The sequence below is a fragment of the Gobius niger genome (assembly GCF_951799975.1).
Source record: "Gobius niger genome assembly, chromosome: 20".
Lineage (NCBI taxonomy): Eukaryota > Metazoa > Chordata > Actinopteri > Gobiiformes > Gobiidae > Gobius > Gobius niger.
This window is the reverse complement of record NC_136871.1, coordinates 19,659,371-19,677,133: the sequence shown is the minus strand read 5'-3', so window position 1 is coordinate 19,677,133 and position 17,763 is coordinate 19,659,371. Positions and strand designations below refer to the sequence as shown.

Below are 17,763 nucleotides of genomic sequence, written 5' to 3'. Positions count from 1 at the left end.
CACATGAAGCATATTGAGTGAGACACTGTGCCGCCTAAAGCATGTTCTCACCTGTTGAGGGGGTGGTTCGGTGCCCCGGCTGGTGAGGCGGCTCAGGATGCTCCTCTCTGACATCTGCAGACGCGCAGACACCGGGGGGATCCTGGACAGCATGTTGGGCAGTCGGGTCACATCTGCCTTCATGTCACTCAGAAGCTCCTCCAACTGGTTCAACACTGCACAATTACAACACACGCTCAGTAATAATAGCTCCTCTGTCGAGCCCTCGGGGAAGGGACAGCGGTCGCTCATAAACGCCGAGGACAGTGGTTCACTCCCAGCACCGTCTGGGGCACACTGTTGTTGTGTCCTTGAGCAAGATAATTCACCCACCTTGACAAAGTATGTATATCATGAGTGCCATGGCAGTTGGAGGGGCACCGTGACTCACTCGGAATATTCCTTTTCAAACATGTGTATGAAATGTACGATAGTTGGATGATAGTTGGCTTGCTTAGAGTACATAATTTTTGCATCTTTATACTTTATTTTATTCAAACTATTGTCTTTATTGTTTGCTTAAAGGATGTATGACATAGGGCCTCATTACCTCATTACCAGAATGTTGTTGATTTCTGAAGATTTTTTTTTATTTTTTAATTCATGCAGTCGTTATGTTTGAAGAGTTTAGTGGTGGGGGGCAAATCACTAATAACACCAGACTACCCATATAGTAAATGTCCGTGTTGACTGAATTTTTTTTTGAATATAACCACACTGCGCATTTAAAAGAATCTGAGCAGCATCAGCTTCCTTATGGAAGCTACGCAGCGGCGGAGTGATCTACTCGGTTACCGGATCTACAGTAGTTTGTTTATCTGCGGCCGGCATTACTACACGTGGAATTCACAAAAGAGAGTTCTAACAAACCAGATATGGCAACATTTGGAGGACGACCCAATGATTTTGAAGAGGTTTTTAATGCAGATTAGTTACCATAGACATGCGCTAGCCTAGCACAAGCCTAGCACCACTAAACTCTTCAAATATAAGGACTGCAGGAATAAAAAAAAAATCCAGAAATCAACAACACTCTGGGAAATGAGGCGCTATGTCAAAAATCCTGAAATATCCCTTTAACGTTTTATTTACATGTTTGAAATAAACACAAGCAAACAAGCACACTGCATTTACTTAAACAATTAAATAATTCTGCCTTTCATATTGCACTTGCTGTTCCAGCCTTCATTATCATTGTACCGTGTCCTGGCTTGGGATGTGGTTGGCTCTGAAGCACATCATTTTCAGAAATACAAGATATTACCTCTGCTAATTAAAATACACAGAAAGTGCAGGAAAATCCTGTTTAGAACTTGTGGGCGACCTCAATTAAAACTGATTAACGCGTGATCCAACGCTAGAAAATGAACAGCTGCCAAGAAGAAAATGTCATAAAATATTTTCACCGGCAAATGAATCAGTACGGGTCACAGGCAGGAATATTACTCAATGCCCTCTTTGGTTTTTGAACACATCCCAAACTTCTTACCGTTGCCGAATTAAATCTTAATTAAGCCACAGCATCCAACAGGCTTTCAATTAACAGCCACTGAGACTCTTGAGCGGATAGATCAACGCGCTGTATGAAATTACTTTGACGGATTCATGTGTTTTCACCAGAAAGCTGAAATTAATGTCATGACACATTAACTAATAAAAAATGATCCATACCCATGTTATTTTCAAAACCTTGAATATCTCAATGCTGGTAAAGACCATTTTAGTCCTTACTTAGGTGAGGGCTCATGTAACAATCATCTGCAAATAGGTTAATCATCGAACTAAGCTTTCCTGTCCAAGATCTGAGCTCCTTTTCCTTGCTTTAGCCTTTTCGTGTATTTTCTTTATGACTAATGCTCGAATGGACACTCCAGCCTTTGAATTACTGGGTAGGGTTAAAGGTTTACAGGGCAGCCCTCTTGTGTTTGGCCAAGTGGGTATATAAGGCATTATTTAAAGCTGTTGAAAGTGGAGCAGATACCTTTGTGCAGCACTGCGTTGGCAGGCTTGTTCCCAGCGAGAGACTCTTTGGACAGATGTTGGTGGGATTCTGCCAGACACTCCACCTCTGTGAAGCGCGTGTTGAGGGCCATGGCCGGGTGACTGGGGTCCTGGGTCATGTTCAAGTAGGCTGCTCTCCTCAGCTGCTCCTCAATCACCAACGCCTGCTCCAGCAACTACACACAGGAACAAGTAACTGGACTGTTATGAAATAAAGACTCTTGAGACAAAAAAAACAAGGAAAACGTAATGTTATATGTACAACTGCTATTGATGCGTTATTGAAAGGAATTTTGTTGTCTTCTGCGTATAGTACTTTCTTTTGATTTGAGGAAAACATAAAGAAGCATAGTAGAAAAACACTATAAGTAATAAGTCATTTGTGCCAGTCCAATGTGTGCTAATGTATTTTAATTGTGAGAAATCCATCCACTAATCCTAATTGTTTCAGCCCAAAGCTGTTATTTTTAATTATAAAAACAATTGCCTTAAATCGTCGCGCCAGAAACTTGTTTTTCATCTCTAGGTAGTTGCCTTTGTGCATCTCCGTCTTGAAAGGCTCATTCAAAATTGCGTAACGGGGGTCATTTTGGATGTCCTGCCAGCGGGCGTAGCCGTGTCTGAGATATAAAATTAGGCTAAGGAAAACAAACATTTTCACAAAAGTTGTTAATCCGACATGCTTACTCTTAACCCCCACCTGAACTGAGCACATTTTCTCCAGTTTGGCTTTACCCAAGTCGAAGAGCTTCTTGGAAAAAAGGGTCAAAATAGCAAATGAGGATGAAAGCGCAACAAAAAGCCACAAGAAAATCCCCAAAAGAGTGACAAAACAGTGATGAAAGTGCTAAAGTCACAAACCAATGCCACAATAGAACCAAAAAACAACAAGATCGATAAGTGCAGCAAAATAGTGGCAAAAATGTGACGAAAACGCAATAATAAAAACACAAAAAACTGACAAAATCTCAACAAAAAAGGGAGAAGAGGGAGAAGGGGGGGGTTAAACACAAAAAACACTATGCACTATCGACACCTATATAAAGAACTGGTCGGCCTATTGAACTGTACACTGCCATTATTGTCACCAAAATGCATCACCTGCCAGTGCCACCGCTTTGCCCCTCGTTTCAAAGAAAAATTATTCTTCATGGAAACTCAGTGCCTATAATGTAGTCTTCATATTCTCCAACAAGTATTTCCATCCTCTTAAACCCCCTGCCATCACTGCTCGACCAGAGGTTGACTCTTATTCGGTGTCACATCTGGGAAAGGATACGTTACAATGCCAGCCAATAGCCAGTAGTCATGGCGACGGTGCCAGATGTCATGCATTTTTCCAGAAGACAGCGCGGCTCGCTCCTCGGTCTGCCAGAGGGTGTGTAACTCTGGTGGAGTAAAACCACAGACATACAAATTCACCAAAAGAAACATTCAAGAAAAATTCAAGAAGATTATGGGCATCCTAATCGATTAAACAAAAAAAACTATCCATTAGCTTTCATGCTCTATATTCTACTAATGATCAACAAACTGCAGAATTTAGGGTAAATAAATATACTAAATATACTGATCATGGTTCATAATGATCATGGTTCACTCAAATACTGTACATGTTAGTCTATCCAGGTTGTAAACAGCAATGTATACCCTGGATAATGCCCGTCACAGAGCAAATAGACAGGAACATTCCCTCTCCCATCCACTACACATAAATGTATTCAAGGTTCAAGAGTAAAATTGAAGTCTTTTTGGATCATGATAAACTATTGGCAAATATCTTGGGATAGAGAAAAATGGTGCGCAAGGATTACGTTCAGACTGCAGGCTTTACTGCTAAATTTGAATTTGGATTTTGGGCAGCAGAAGCCAGAAAATGTGTGGGCCAATGATAAAAAGGATTAGAGTCACCTTAAATACACCTCTGTCGCTCCACTGAAAATTGCTGAAATGTCCATAGTTGGTCTATGTTTCTGTCAGAGACTTAGTGATCAGAGAGTGTAAGTATGTGTAAGTATGAGGCAGAAATCAAGATTGTAATGGCAAGGTATTTTAGAATATCATAATGTCAATGACTATAGAAGATATTGAGCATGCAAGACTACGGCCAAAAGGACAAGAGAGTGCTTCTAGTTTAAAAAAAATACTAAATGCATGTGAAACCATCTGCATTTGGATGAAGATTTTGTATTATTATCTTGTTTGCGTGCGGTCAATGCAGTGTTTATCGTGTTCCTTGTAGGGATGTGGTTCCCAAAGTGGGGGTCGGGGAACACTATGGTGGGGGTCATGACATGATTTCAAAAAGTATTGCACTGTTTTTAATGTATTTTTCAAAACAGTATATTCTATGTGTGAATTTAGGCCAAACAACAAACCAAAACATTCAAAACTAAACATTAATAAACCACATTTTGAAAGATGGGCACCTCAAATTATTACATTTTATAGTGAAGGGGGTCCCGAGCTGTTGGTCTGGTGATTTTGGGGGTCGCTGCTCAAACATTTTGGGCAGCCCTGGTTGTTTACCTCCAATTATAGCCATGTGCTAGTGTCACACACTCTTGTAATGTGCTCTACGAAGTGTGAGTTGGGTGAGCACTTGGGGGCTTGTTACATTTCATTTATAGTATTAAAGCCACAATGAAGACCTTAGTTCAGTCTTAACATTTGGGTTCATTCTAATTTTTTTTTTCATGCAACTGATCAGATGGCCACAGACACTTACCTGTAAATCCCCCATCAGCTATATTGAACATGAACTTGGTCTTGTACCCGTTCTTGTCCTCTTTCCTGCTTTCCTCCATCTCGTCCAGTGTGTCTTTGTCTCCATTAATCCGTCCCTCCAAAAGATCTTCGCTTTTCACTTCATCTGTAACAGCTAAAGACACACAAGAATGACCTAGAGAAAGACACGCATTGCCACATCCACCTTGACAATGAAGATATGTTCTATGTCTATATCCACTGCATTTACTTGGCTTATTTTCCTTGTCTTCGCTTTTCGCTAGAGGGAAATAAGCCTCTCCTTTCTCCGTATTCTTCTCTGTTTCTTTGGCAGCGTCCACTGAGGAGCACAGGCCCGAAAGCATCAATTAAAGCCTATACAAGCCTTGCGGAAAAAAATAAACTTTGCAGCGCGGCGTCAGGTGCAGGGTACTCACCTTTAGGCGAAGTTTGACTGGATGACAGCTCTGTCTGCTTCAAACAGGACTCTTTGAGGCTGGCAGATGATTCGGTCTTAGCACAAGGGGGCTGGGCTGGGTCCCTCTCATCTCCCGGTTTCTCCTCGGAGCCCGCCTTGGCCTCCTCGCTGTCAGCCGACTTCTCAGGCGCAGCTGCTGGCGCCATCTCCAAGCTGGCAGTCTGCTGGGGAAAGGAAGACAGACAGGAAAGAGCGAAAGAGTTAGAAAAAGGGCAGTAAGAAAAGTTAACAGGTGTTGAAGTCTGACAGAGGGTGTAGTGTCCGGTATAGTTAGCAAGTGATGAAGCACAGGTCCAGTGGAGAAGAGGGGAGGGAAGAGGGAGGGGTAACATATTAGAAAAGTATAGCGCTGTAACTACTGTATGTTGTTTTTCAACTGGTGTGACTTAGGGACACGTCTTCATCTTATTGTGATGAGCCACAACCCAAATTCAAATATTAATTTCAACTTATAATGGAAAAGGATTTGCAGTTTCTCCCTATTGTAGCGCATTTTTAATCAAAGTACAGTAATACTTTACAGTGTTTGTTTGATTCAAGCATTGATCATGAGACTGTTTAGTTTGAATGAAAGCTACGATATATGGCGTAAGGATGAACATAATAATGTGCATCTTCATCATGTTTCTTGCTATAAGCACAGCATATTGTACATGCTGACAATGCAAAGAACCAATTTCAAAATGAGGACTAATAAGTTAGAGAACATCTTACTTCCTGGTCTGACTGCTTTTTGCTCTCTTGCTCTGCAGTCTCCTTGTCGTCTGCCGTTCCCAAAAGAGATTCTGGTTTCTCTGCAGTACAGAAAACAGTTGCACTTTACATTACATCGCCGCAATAATGTGGCAATAGGATGGACATAGCCTGGAAAACGAGTGATAATGCATTTTGCAATTACAACTTTGCTAAATATGTCTGAGAAAATAGTAAATGACAGATTTCATACTGGCTCAGGGCTAGGGCTTAGCATTAGCTCACATTACATTAAATTAAATATGTGCATGGTCTTGTAATTATGATGCCAGACCACGCATATACTATACATAATCAATTGTTTGGAAGGTTTTCACTGCTGACGGACCCTTTCACTAGAAAACCTACAAAACTGGAGTGATCCTGGAGTGTTGAAGAGACCACCGTGATCAAAAGTAGAGGCTCTATGCTGACCTCTCATACAGCCGCTGGGTCACTACAAGGTGAAATACACATAAATATCAACTTTTTGTTTTGGCATCGAAAGTTGCACAATGCTCCTTTAAGATACCATGCCATTTCTACCCCTTTATTTGGCTATTACTGTGCCACTCATAACAACAGCTTGTAGGACATCACATGTAGTTGTAGTGGACATGTTGACATGCCTGGACTCTTATTCTAACCTGGTGGGACGGGGGTGCTGGGTTGTGTGGTGACCGGACTAGCAGGGACTGGGGTGTTAGGATCTGAGGATACGCTCTCCGTCAGTTTCTTCAGCTCCATCCCGATAGGAATCAGATCTGGACAGCTCAGTTTGCCGTTAACATGCTCAAACTCCTGAACCTATAAAAGAGAGGAGTGGGAGAAGTAGTAATAGCAGGAACAATGCGAGTGAATAAAGCAGCATTAAGTACTTTATATACAGTATGTGCTATACATGCACTTGACGGATGTGTTAAGAGTACAAATTTCCCTCTGATAACTACTGCGTGGTATGATTCACTTCTCCCCCCAAGCGTGTAATGTACATAGCAGATCTTACAACAACCTGAGAGCGACTATTTCTGCTCTTAAAAACTGCTTTAGTCTGACAGCTCCAAGACGACATGTGCTTCTTGCCTGCCTGTGCCCAGACAGTTTGACCTACTTTGTCTAATCTCAAAGTGCCCTGGCAGAACAGAATGGAACAGGAATGAAAAAATATCTCGTCTGTGTCAGAATAACTTGTACCTTCTTCCTAACCAGAGACATGACACCGATCCTGGTGAGGACATGCTGACGGGACAGTCCTTCTCGCGGGACCCCGTCAGCGAAAGTCTCCGCTCCATCTGCTCCCGGCTCACACAGATGCCTCATGAAGAGAGACACATAGGCTCTGATAAAAAAAAGAAAGGAGAGAAAAAAAACTGTGTCAGATAAATGGAGGATCAAAGCAGAGTATTGAAACCTGTAACGAGCGCAATCTCCATAAAAGTTTCCAAACAGAACAGTGTTTGGTGCATTAGACTGGGGAAAACTGCAGTAAAAGTTTGAACAGTTTATCATCCCTTCTGTGTTTACATTTAATGAGGGGGATGAATCATGAGCTTCAACATGAAATATTAAATACCCAGAAACGCTCGCAAAAAGGATGAACAGTACACTTCGATAAGCTAGACCAAAGAAGTATAACTCCTGCTATGGGCGCTGTGCATAGCAACTGCAGAAAGTAGCTATATTTAAAATAAATGAATGTCATACAGCATTACAAAGGAACTGGATTAATATCAGCTTGGAAAACGTAAAATGTAATTCATATCATTTTACTTCTGTCAAAATAAAAATAGTAAAACAGCGTATAGTGTCAGTATCTTAACTTTAAAAATCAGATAGTAGACATTTCCTAGGCCAATGATAGAACCATTAACTTATGATTAGCCATAAAAGATTCTATGAAATAAATCTCAGAGAACACCTGACAGTCCTTAATTACAAAGGTTATTTATGTTACGACCACTAAAAATCATTCATAAAGAGACAGGTTTCTGTTGAGATAGTGTTTGGGAGTTACCTGAACTCTCGCTCACTCTTCCCCTTCAAGTCCCGGACCAGCCAGTGGGAGTTGAAGGCATCCTGAGGAGGCATGCCCCAGCGCATAATGGCATTGAGGAAAGCCTTTCTCTGGCGAGCGTTGAACCCAAGCACCTGAACAGAAACACAAGATAAAGGGCTTAGGTTGAGACTTACACTTAGGGATATTAGATTATTATAATATGATGCAGTTTTGTTCTTTTAAAACAGGAGTCTTCAACAAAGAAACCATACTGTGGAACATGTCACCCAACCAATAGAAGAAAATACAGGCGTTTCATTCATTAGGGATGTTGTTATGGATAAACAACTTTTCTCCGTGATGGAGATATTGATGCCTTGCTTTTACTGTAATAATATGGCATTTATTACATCATGTCCAATTCCAAATTCTTTATTTCACTTTCTAAAGGCGTTTTCGCACAGGCTCTAGTTAGGTCGACCTAAAGGGGCTTTTGAGCCGACAGTGGCCCTTTTAGCAGGTTTGGTGTGGTTGAATGCGGCCGACCTCGGCCTGAACTCCTCTCGCTTTGACACCTCTTTTTTGTGCGAAGAAAGAACGAACATGTGCTGCATGAGGACGTTTGGATTACTGCTCTGACTAGGCATAATGGATCAACTTTAAATCATCAAGGCATGTCTCTCTTCTGCCCGTCTTTCCCTTCCTGCCTCAGTGAAACTTTCCTCTTCGTGAGTCGATAAAAGAGCATTTCTCCTCGCTTTGCGTATCAGCCTCACTGTTTTTAACCACGAGGGAGAGAAGTGACCACCACGTAACATCGGGTAAGTGTGCACATATGTGCGCACATGTCGGTACATTGACAGGTCGATGCCGGTTGTCATGGGAATAAGTTCGTTGAACAGATCGTTGTTACGTGGCTGATGGTGCGATGTCTGGTGGGGGCGCGAGTGAACACGGACTGAACTAACTTTGGAGTAAATGCAGTTGGAACTAGAGCGGTCTTGGGCCGATCTACAATCTAACCTAACAGAGCCTCAGGAGCATGTTTACTATCGCTGCATTGTTGTTAAGTTATGGAAAACTATTAAGTACAAAATATAAAATATAGACAAAAAAAATGTAATAACTAAATGAAAGTTGTGGATCGGCAGTCTATCACGCAGTCAGTTTGGGAGATCCTGATTTTAAAAATGTTGAAGGCTCCTGCTTTAAAGGTGTATGAGCTTATGCTTTCTCTTTTTTATCTAGTATCTATTGACCAGCATGACAAAGCATTCCATTATGCAATTTCTTTTACCTTGATTATTGAGATTTGTTATAGGAACTGTGATTAATAGCAAATACCACATTCAGGAGAAACCAAAAGTGCACCCACATTGCAGTACATCCCCACATGCTTCATACCTCAATACTGCCCCCAACCCGTGCCAGCAGCGGAGGCAGAGGCTTGTCTTTGTCACCCCTGAGCTGCCGCCTCGACTGTCTCCTTCCACCTAAAAAGTGAATACTTTAATCAAACCTCCTCTTCTATGGCTGCAATGTTTTTTCTTCAATACGATTTTTGTGAGAGGGTTGCCAAACTATATGGGATTAAAAGCTTTGGACTCACCTTCGGGTCTCTCTTCAAAGTCTTCGTCCTCATCCTCGGACCCCACAGAGTACTCCGAATGATTGTCTGAAAGATCATCTTGCCACTCTGAGTCACACATCAGAGAGAAACAGTACATTGCACAATCGCTCCCACTGGTGGCCACTTGAGGGCGCCATGGCACTGCAGGTTACCACAGACCACTATATCATGCACTATCTACTTAATAGGCTATCACTTCTTAATCCCCGAGGTTGCTGCCTCCCGATACAGCTGCCTTGAACTGTATCTTAAACCACAGTGGCTTTTGTGGCCTGTGGTTTTATCTGTAATTAACCTGGAGTAAATAGAAGCTTTGAAAGTACTTCAGAAAATACTTATCTGTAAAACCAATTAGATTGCGCGTTTCAAAACCAATTGGGAATGCTCCATAAAAGATACAATAGTTCTCACGCTGAAGTAATGAAGGTCAAAAGCTCTTGTTGAGGCTAAGAGGATTTAATAAACAAGGTGATTAATTTCTACGCAGTTATTTCCCGAACCGGTAAATCCAAATTATTCCATGTGAAGATACTGTCACCTTGTTAGCGGGCTAATGAGGCTGCAGTTCAGATACCTGCTCTGCTGCATCTGCTGCTCTGGTATTGAATTAGAATCGGGTCGTTAGCGAGACATCAAAATGAATCAAAACGTGTTGATGATGACTAAGTGCTCTTGACCTGCACTTTAAGGAAAAATCTATTCAAAACTGGGTGTTGGAGCAAAGGGTTGTTGAGGAAAAAGCGTGTAATGGTTTGTGTACCCAAGTGAGGTTTAATTATGAAACAGGAATTTACTGCCGGCCTTTTGATAGATATTTTCAGGAAGAAGCAATTAATGCCGTAATTGCTTTTTATTGCATTAGCGCATGTAAGTTATTGAATGATGTCTTTTATAGGGTTTAGACCAAATCAGACACTTTAGTTTCTCTACTAGGGACGGACGATACCACATTTTTTGGAATCGATACGATACGATATCATTTTTGTCGATACCGGTACCGATACTGGTCATTTCATATGGGTGAATGTACTTCAATATACATTTCTAAAACTGGTTATTATATAGAATTAACTGGTCAATTAAAATGATATTACTTTAACTGGTTAATTAAACAATACTAATGTGAAATTAAATACATAAACAAAATTTTAAATTAATACTTCAATGACAAACAGAACCTAGACCAGAATGATATGCCTGGCTCAGTTCAATCCTTTGCTGTTGTGGACTGTTTTGGCTCAGAACAAAGAAATAAATCATCCTTTTGGGTTGACAATTGCTGCCCCGCCTTCTTTTTACATATGCAAATTAGCATCGATACTTTTTGCCCAATATCGATACTCAAAAAGTAGCCGTTTGGTATTGATCCGCCCATCCCTGTTCTCTACTTCATGTCCTTTTTCACTACATCCATAAATCTCTACGGTCTTTCTCCAAGAACGGTGACCTAGTTTGAGCCTCCTATTCCTGCACTACTATCGTCATTCACACCAGATTGAAAAAAAAAGAAAAAAGAAAGATACTTACCGTTCCAAGCACCTAAACTACCCATCACAAAACACCACACCCAATACCTCATGACTTGACTTGATAAATATTTGCGACCAGAAAAACTTGCAGGCGCTACCTTGGTCCTCCTGCGTGGTATCGTTGTAGTTGACCTGTTTCCGGATGCGCTTGCCCTTGCCCAGGTTGCGGGCCAGGTCCTCCTGCTGCTGCTCGTAGTGGTGACGCAAGAGCTTCTCCCAGTAATCCGGATCCACGTTCTCCTCCTGCTTGATAATCTCCCGCTCGACTTCCTCCTGAAGGAATGACACACAAAATGTCGCCATGGAAGCATCACGACTTAGTTTCCTTTAAGCGTGTGTGAGTGGTAAATGGAGTTTTCAATGGTAATGTAGCAAGTCATTTTCCAGATTGGTTTAGTCTTGACTCAAGCAGTAGATGTAAATCCACGGGAGACTGACAGTTCAGCATAAACAGCGCAGTAAAAAAGAAGCTTGCAGGGCATGTGACAGGCTTTCACATTTTAAAATAAGTTCTTAGTTTGATGAAATAATGTTAGTGGAGAGTATTAATTATAGTTTCAGACTATCAGTGAGATAGGAGGAGGGGCAATTCCATATTCTAAGGATAAAAGTAGGACTGGCTCATGATCCCATTGGTACAGTATTTTTTTACACGGTGACAAATATCAAATAATGGAATAGAAACGTGAATGTATGCATGGTACTTGGAACTCGAGAATTTTAATGTATGTTAATTTTACACAAAACTAAAGTTGCTACATTATAATGCTGCTCAATTCATTAAAGCTATCATGTCTAGTAAAAGTTTCTTCTACACTGCTCTCAAGCAACAACTACTGAAGTCCTAAGAATACATAATTAGTTCTTATTGTCGCTTCTTATTTGTCTTATGAACATGTTCTTGAACGTGCCCAGATCGCGTTTAAAGATGCGAGGATATAGGGCCTTTGCTGTGGCAGCTCCCAAACTCTGGAACAGCTTCCCCCAAAACTAGCCTGGCTAATATTTAGTCTGGGAACCACAAATGTATTTTCTCATAGGAGAGGTGTGGTTTATGATTGTCCATAGCCGTTTACTGGGCTCTACGAATGTCTATCATATGCGTCTGCAGCACGTAGCCATAGCTAATCGTATCAATTGTACCCGATGACGTATGTCAGCCAAACGCTGTTCTTCTTTTAAAATACATTTTCGAGCTAAACTATTTAACACGGTTTAAAGCTTGATCGAAAGATGGCTTCTACAAGCGTCTGTCTGTCCAATAGTGCGTCATTGTCTTGCCATCTCTCCCCGTTCTGTGATTGGTCCCCAAACCCCAGTGAAGATTTCGGCCTTTGTTTCCAGGCTGCTGAGCAGTTCGAAATAATTCAATGCTCACAAGCAGCATGAGTATTCCCAGGCTACCCCAAAACAATAGAGCTGCTCCAACTTTAGAAACTTTTAAAACTGCCCTCAAAACACATCTGTTTGCGTTGGCGTTCGATCCAACTTGAGCTGCATTTTTTCTTTATTAAGTGTCTTTTGCTCAATATTTTTACATTTATATAGTGTCTTTTTGACTTGTATGTGGGCACTTTGGGCACCTAAGGTTGTTGTAAATGTGCTATACAAATAAAGTTGACATTATTCCTCACTGTCAGTTGTATGTGTCTATTATCCATATCTGACATTTGTCTGGTGAGATTTTAATGAATTGTTTATAACTGTAATTTTACTCCTTTTTAGGTTGACACGTGAATCTGTTCAGGGACTACGGACAGATGATAAATATCCCTCTGGTTAACTTGGCATATTTATAGAAATGTATGCTTTGTTGATGAACATGATACAACAATACAAGACTTTCGAACAAGCTCACCTCTCCGTCCTCCTCCTTCACTACGTACTGGGCCACCTTAAATGAGCTCAGGTACTCGTTCATATTCTGGATCTCTGTGTCTTCTGTCGCATCTTGACTTCGGTCCAGCAGCTTGGAGATGGCGTCATCGTCATAGTGAATCACATTACCCTCCTCACCATCCTTGTTGTCACCTGTGCAACAAAACATTAGAGCTTGAACAAACATGTATTCCTGTTTCTAATCCCAGCCTTGTAATAAGGGCTGGGCACCCTCTTTTCTTTTATATACCGGTACTTTAACGATACTTGGTTTACGACTGATTTAGATTACCACTAACCTACTGCCTCCATTTCATTTTTAAACAATTCCTCAGTCCCGAACTTGAGGATGTCGTCTAGCTCTTGTTTGGACATCGATCCTGTTTTCGAGCCCAGACCAGGTCGGACCACCAGGTGAGTCAGCATCATCTTCCTCTTAGCCACCTGAGTAATGCGCTCCTCCACCGAGCCACGGGTCACAAAACGGTAGATCATCACCTTTCTGTTTTGCCCGATACGATGGGCTCTGCTGAACGCCTAAGATTAAAAGAAATATATTGAACTAATTAAAGAAGGAACAATAGGGGTGCAGTAAAAGTGCTAGCAATAGCCAGTTGTCTGTACTTGAATATCATTGTGAGGATTCCAGTCTGAGTCGTAGATAACAACTGTGTCAGCACTGGCCAAGTTGATGCCAAGACCTCCAGCTCGAGTCGACAACAAGAAGCAAAACTGTTGAGCTCCAGGCGCTACAGAAAAAACAAACAAGCTGCAAAGTCAAATGGAGTCGACAAACAAACAAGGAGGGTCTTTATGAAAAATTAGGCTGACCATTGAAGCGGTCTATGGCCTCCTGCCTCAGTCCTCCTGTGATCGCGCCATCAATGCGTTCGTACTTATACCCCTCGTACTCCAGGAAATCCTCCAGCAGATCCAGCATCTTGGTCATCTGCGTAAAAAACACAACACTTTGAGGACACGGTTAAAAGAAAGCTTAAAAAGTACACAATAAAATCTGTATTTCTTTACCTGAGAGAATATAAGAACTCTGTGGCCCTCATCTTTCAGTTTTTTGAGCATTTTCTGAAGCAGCGTCAGTTTTCCTGAGGATTTCACTAAGAGATTGCCGTCATATGATCCGTTGGGTAAAACAGGAGCCTCCTATAAAATGTGTGAGTTACTATGTTATAATATCTGAAAACTGCAATATCCATGCAGATGTGGATTAAATAATGATAAGCCCAAATATAAAAAGTGTGGCCTACCCCAGCTGCCACTGGGAACAGATATGGATGGTTGCAGCACTTCTTCAGATCCATCATGATATTGAGTAATGAGACTTGGTTGCCGCCTCCTTTGGAGTTTAAAGCCTCAAAGTTTCTTGTCAAAATGAACTTGTAATATTTCCTATTTGTCAAAGAAAATCCATTACTGTAATAAATCTGAATCATATTATAGTTCAAAGTTATTCAAGTGACATTTCTACTGGCATTTGGAGCAGAAAGCCAGTCCCAAAGTGACTTTTACAAAGTCCGATATATTAGTCATTGTAAAATTACCCAGTTTTATCACATTTGGCTGACAGCTGTAATGAATCAGCAGCAGGCCTTACTTCTGCATTGGACTGAGCTCCACTCGGACGATCAGCTCTGTCTTTGCAGGCATGTTCTTGAAGACATCGGCCTTTAGCCTGCGGAGCATGTGGGGCCCAAGCAGGTCATGGAGCTTTTTGATCTGGTCTTCTTTTGAAATGTCAGCAAACTCCTCCAGGAAGCCATCCAAGTTACTGCACACGAAACAACACTGTACCTCAAACTTAAAAAAGCCAATACACAAGAGCACATCTATGAAATAAGTCACTGACAAGAGAGGGTGTGTTCAATGGATGGGACTATGCCAGTAAAGTATGTGTATTGAGTACCATGTATGTTGGATTTAAATTTAATCCTGAATTAATTCAGTTGTTTTATAATTCTCTCAGTATTAAATAATGGGACTGTTCAGGCATATGAAGCCGTGTGTTTTGTGTGTGTTTTATTTTTATTTATTTTTTATTTTACAAAATTGTTTATATATACATGGTAACACTTTATAGTAAGGTTACATGAAGTCATGCATGAATAACATGAAATTATGTATGAAAATGCATGATTTCATGATGTATTCATGCATGACGATATCCTAACTCATCATGAGTTCACATGACTTCACGTTCTTTCATAGACATGCATTAATTAATTAAGTAACTACTGCAATGAATTCATGTGAAAATTTTAAATATCATGACCTTAGAATCATGATGAATTCATTAAACATTTAGATTTTTTTAACAAAAACATCAACTAATCATAATTATGAAGTTTATGCATGAATATCATGATTCATCCTGATTTTTAAGAAAATTAGTTTGCGAGATATACCTTAATATAACACTTACTGCTGCAATGAACTCATCATTAGCTAATCCTTAGTTCATTCAATAATTCCTGATGATTGCGTCCCCTATATAACCTGGCTAACACCAGACTGCTGTGTGCGCTCAAATCATTTTGAACTGCACAGCAGCCTAGGGAAGGACCCCAGAACGAGAAGGGACGGCAAGATGATGACGCGCTATTCGATATACGGAAGCTTGTAGTTTAATTACAGATTTTAAAAAAAAGTTTATTCACGGATCCAACAGCAGCAGACGCGATGGTATTTTTCGATCAAGCTTTAGACCTTGTTCTAAATAGTTTAGCTCAAAAGATTACAGCGGGTACGTCATACGTCATCTCATACGATGACACGATTGGCTGTGGCTACGTGCAGACTCATGATTGACTTTTTATTTTTTTCGTAGCGCCCAATAAACGACTATAGACGATCGTAAACCACACCTCTCCTACGAGAAAATGAATTGGTGGTCCCCAAACTAAATATCACTTGTGATTTTAGTCTGGTGTTAGCCAGGATATCCCCTATACTAAAGTGATGCACTTTTAGGCTTTGGACAAACTTGTGCAAGAGTAAAAATGTGCTATATTTTTAATATACTTACATCATGAATAAGTCTTAATAGAAGTTTTTAAAAAGTTAAGCATAGATGTAAGCAATAGGCAATGTTTTGTTGATGTAAGCGAAATGTAATGGACCACAAAACATTAACTTAATTTAAACTCTTAATACTTTGAGGACAGTTATAAATTATAATGTCTATGATGTTCGTGTTTATTTTGTCCTTTGTCCTGGTTATTGTCCAAAGCATAAAAGTGCATCACTTTGTATAGGGGACGCAATCATCATGAATTTATGAATGAACTAAGGATTAGCTAATGATGAGTTCATTACAGCAGTAAATGTTGCATTAAGGTATAAAACTTGCAAATTCATTTTCTAAAAATCATGATGAATCATGATATTCATGCATAAACTTCATAATTATGATTAGTTGATGTTTTTGTTAAAAAAATCTAAATGTTTAATGAATTCATCATGATTCTAAGGTCATGATATATTACAAGATTTTCTCATGAATTCATTACAGTAGTTACTTAAGTAATTCATGAAGTCATCTATGAAAGAACATGAAGTCATGTTAACTCATGATGAGTTAGGACATCGTCATGCTTAAATACAGCATGAAATCATGCATTAATTCATGCATAATTTCATGTTATTCATGCATGACTTCATGTACCCTTATTATAAAGTGTTACCATTTGCATTAATCTATTTTCAGTGTGAACACATTTATTTGCGCTATGGACTATTTTTAATCTTAAGCTATAACCACACCGCATAACCACACCACACATGAGGAAGGATGCAACATATTAAGGTGATAGTCTGTGAAACTATTACAAATTTAACAGAATGCAAATAATTGACCTTCTGCATTTGGCAGAATTCACAAATGATACGAGTTTTCCTGTGCACCGGGAATGAAGAATGGCTTTCATGCCCATTCATGACGGGCAGGGGAAGGGGCTTGATTGTTTACTTTAGTAAGTGTGTGTGTGTCTCTCTCCTCAGTTCGCAACCTTACAGACCATCACTTTAAGGAGAGTTCTCAATGAAAGCACACTTACTTGAAGCGCTCCGGAGTGAGGAAGTTGAGTAAGTGGAACAGCTCCTCCAGGTTGTTCTGCAGAGGTGTCCCAGTGAGCAGCAGCTTATAGTAGATCTTATAACCATTGAGAATCCTGAAAAACTGAACAGGAAACATGGAAGGTTAAATGTTTTAAAAATGCAGTATTAATGCATACATTGTGAAATTTAAATAGTATTTCTACTTTGGATTGGTTGTTTTTGAGTCTGTGGGCCTCATCTACCACAAGACAAGCCCACGTAATTGAGCCAAGGATGGCCTGATCGATGGTTATTAACTCATAGGATGTAAGGAGCACATGGAATTTGATTGGGGTATCCTTCTGCAATGTAAACACAGAGATAACACTTTATTAGTCACATTTAAAGCAATAAAGTTTTACAATACAGTTTACCTTCATTCGAAACACTTTGCGCCCCTGTTTTACTGCACTATCTTCAAAAGTGAACTCATTCTCCCTGATGATTGCTCTGCTGTCCTTGTCTCCAGTGTAAGTCAGCACGTAGAAATCTGGGGCCCACATTTCAAACTCCCTCTCCCAGTTTATGATAGTTGAGAGAGGAGCACTGACAAGGAAAGGCCCCTTAGAATGACCCTAAAAAGATAAGAAATGATGAAGACGTAGTAGATAACACAAATCCACACCAACACTTTACACATGTA

The 17,763-nt window shown here is 40.4% G+C and overlaps 1 protein-coding gene across 4 annotated transcripts in view; it reads right to left on the bottom strand.

Annotated features, from left to right (window-relative positions):
- Positions 1–17,763, bottom strand: part of chd5 (chromodomain helicase DNA binding protein 5) — a 37,646-nt gene that overhangs the window by 5,275 nt on the left and 14,608 nt on the right. Inside the window, exons 15-38 of one of the 4 annotated variants that reach the window (XM_079579024.1) lie at positions 17,495–17,695; positions 17,285–17,422; positions 17,081–17,202; positions 14,623–14,796; positions 14,276–14,417; positions 14,040–14,171; positions 13,842–13,959; positions 13,635–13,759; positions 13,310–13,547; positions 12,991–13,163; positions 11,228–11,405; positions 9,583–9,669; positions 9,378–9,466; positions 7,992–8,125; positions 7,172–7,316; positions 6,625–6,784; positions 5,960–6,039; positions 5,205–5,406; positions 5,018–5,107; positions 4,769–4,921; positions 3,320–3,428; positions 2,528–2,660; positions 2,021–2,216; positions 52–215 (exon numbers count right to left, since the gene is read on the bottom strand). In XM_079579024.1, coding sequence (XP_079435150.1) covers positions 52–215; positions 2,021–2,216; positions 2,528–2,660; positions 3,320–3,428; positions 4,769–4,921; positions 5,018–5,107; positions 5,205–5,406; positions 5,960–6,039; positions 6,625–6,784; positions 7,172–7,316; positions 7,992–8,125; positions 9,378–9,466; positions 9,583–9,669; positions 11,228–11,405; positions 12,991–13,163; positions 13,310–13,547; positions 13,635–13,759; positions 13,842–13,959; positions 14,040–14,171; positions 14,276–14,417; positions 14,623–14,796; positions 17,081–17,202; positions 17,285–17,422; positions 17,495–17,695 — 3,483 coding nt within the window. Of the gene's footprint in view, positions 1–51; positions 216–2,020; positions 2,217–2,527; positions 2,661–3,319; positions 3,429–4,768; positions 4,922–5,017; positions 5,108–5,204; positions 5,410–5,959; positions 6,040–6,624; positions 6,785–7,171; positions 7,317–7,991; positions 8,126–9,377; positions 9,467–9,582; positions 9,670–11,227; positions 11,406–12,990; positions 13,164–13,309; positions 13,548–13,634; positions 13,760–13,841; positions 13,960–14,039; positions 14,172–14,275; positions 14,418–14,622; positions 14,797–17,080; positions 17,203–17,284; positions 17,423–17,494; positions 17,696–17,763 lie in introns of all 4 variants that reach the window. The other 3 variants (XM_079579022.1, XM_079579023.1, XM_079579025.1) reach the window with 3 other exon arrangements.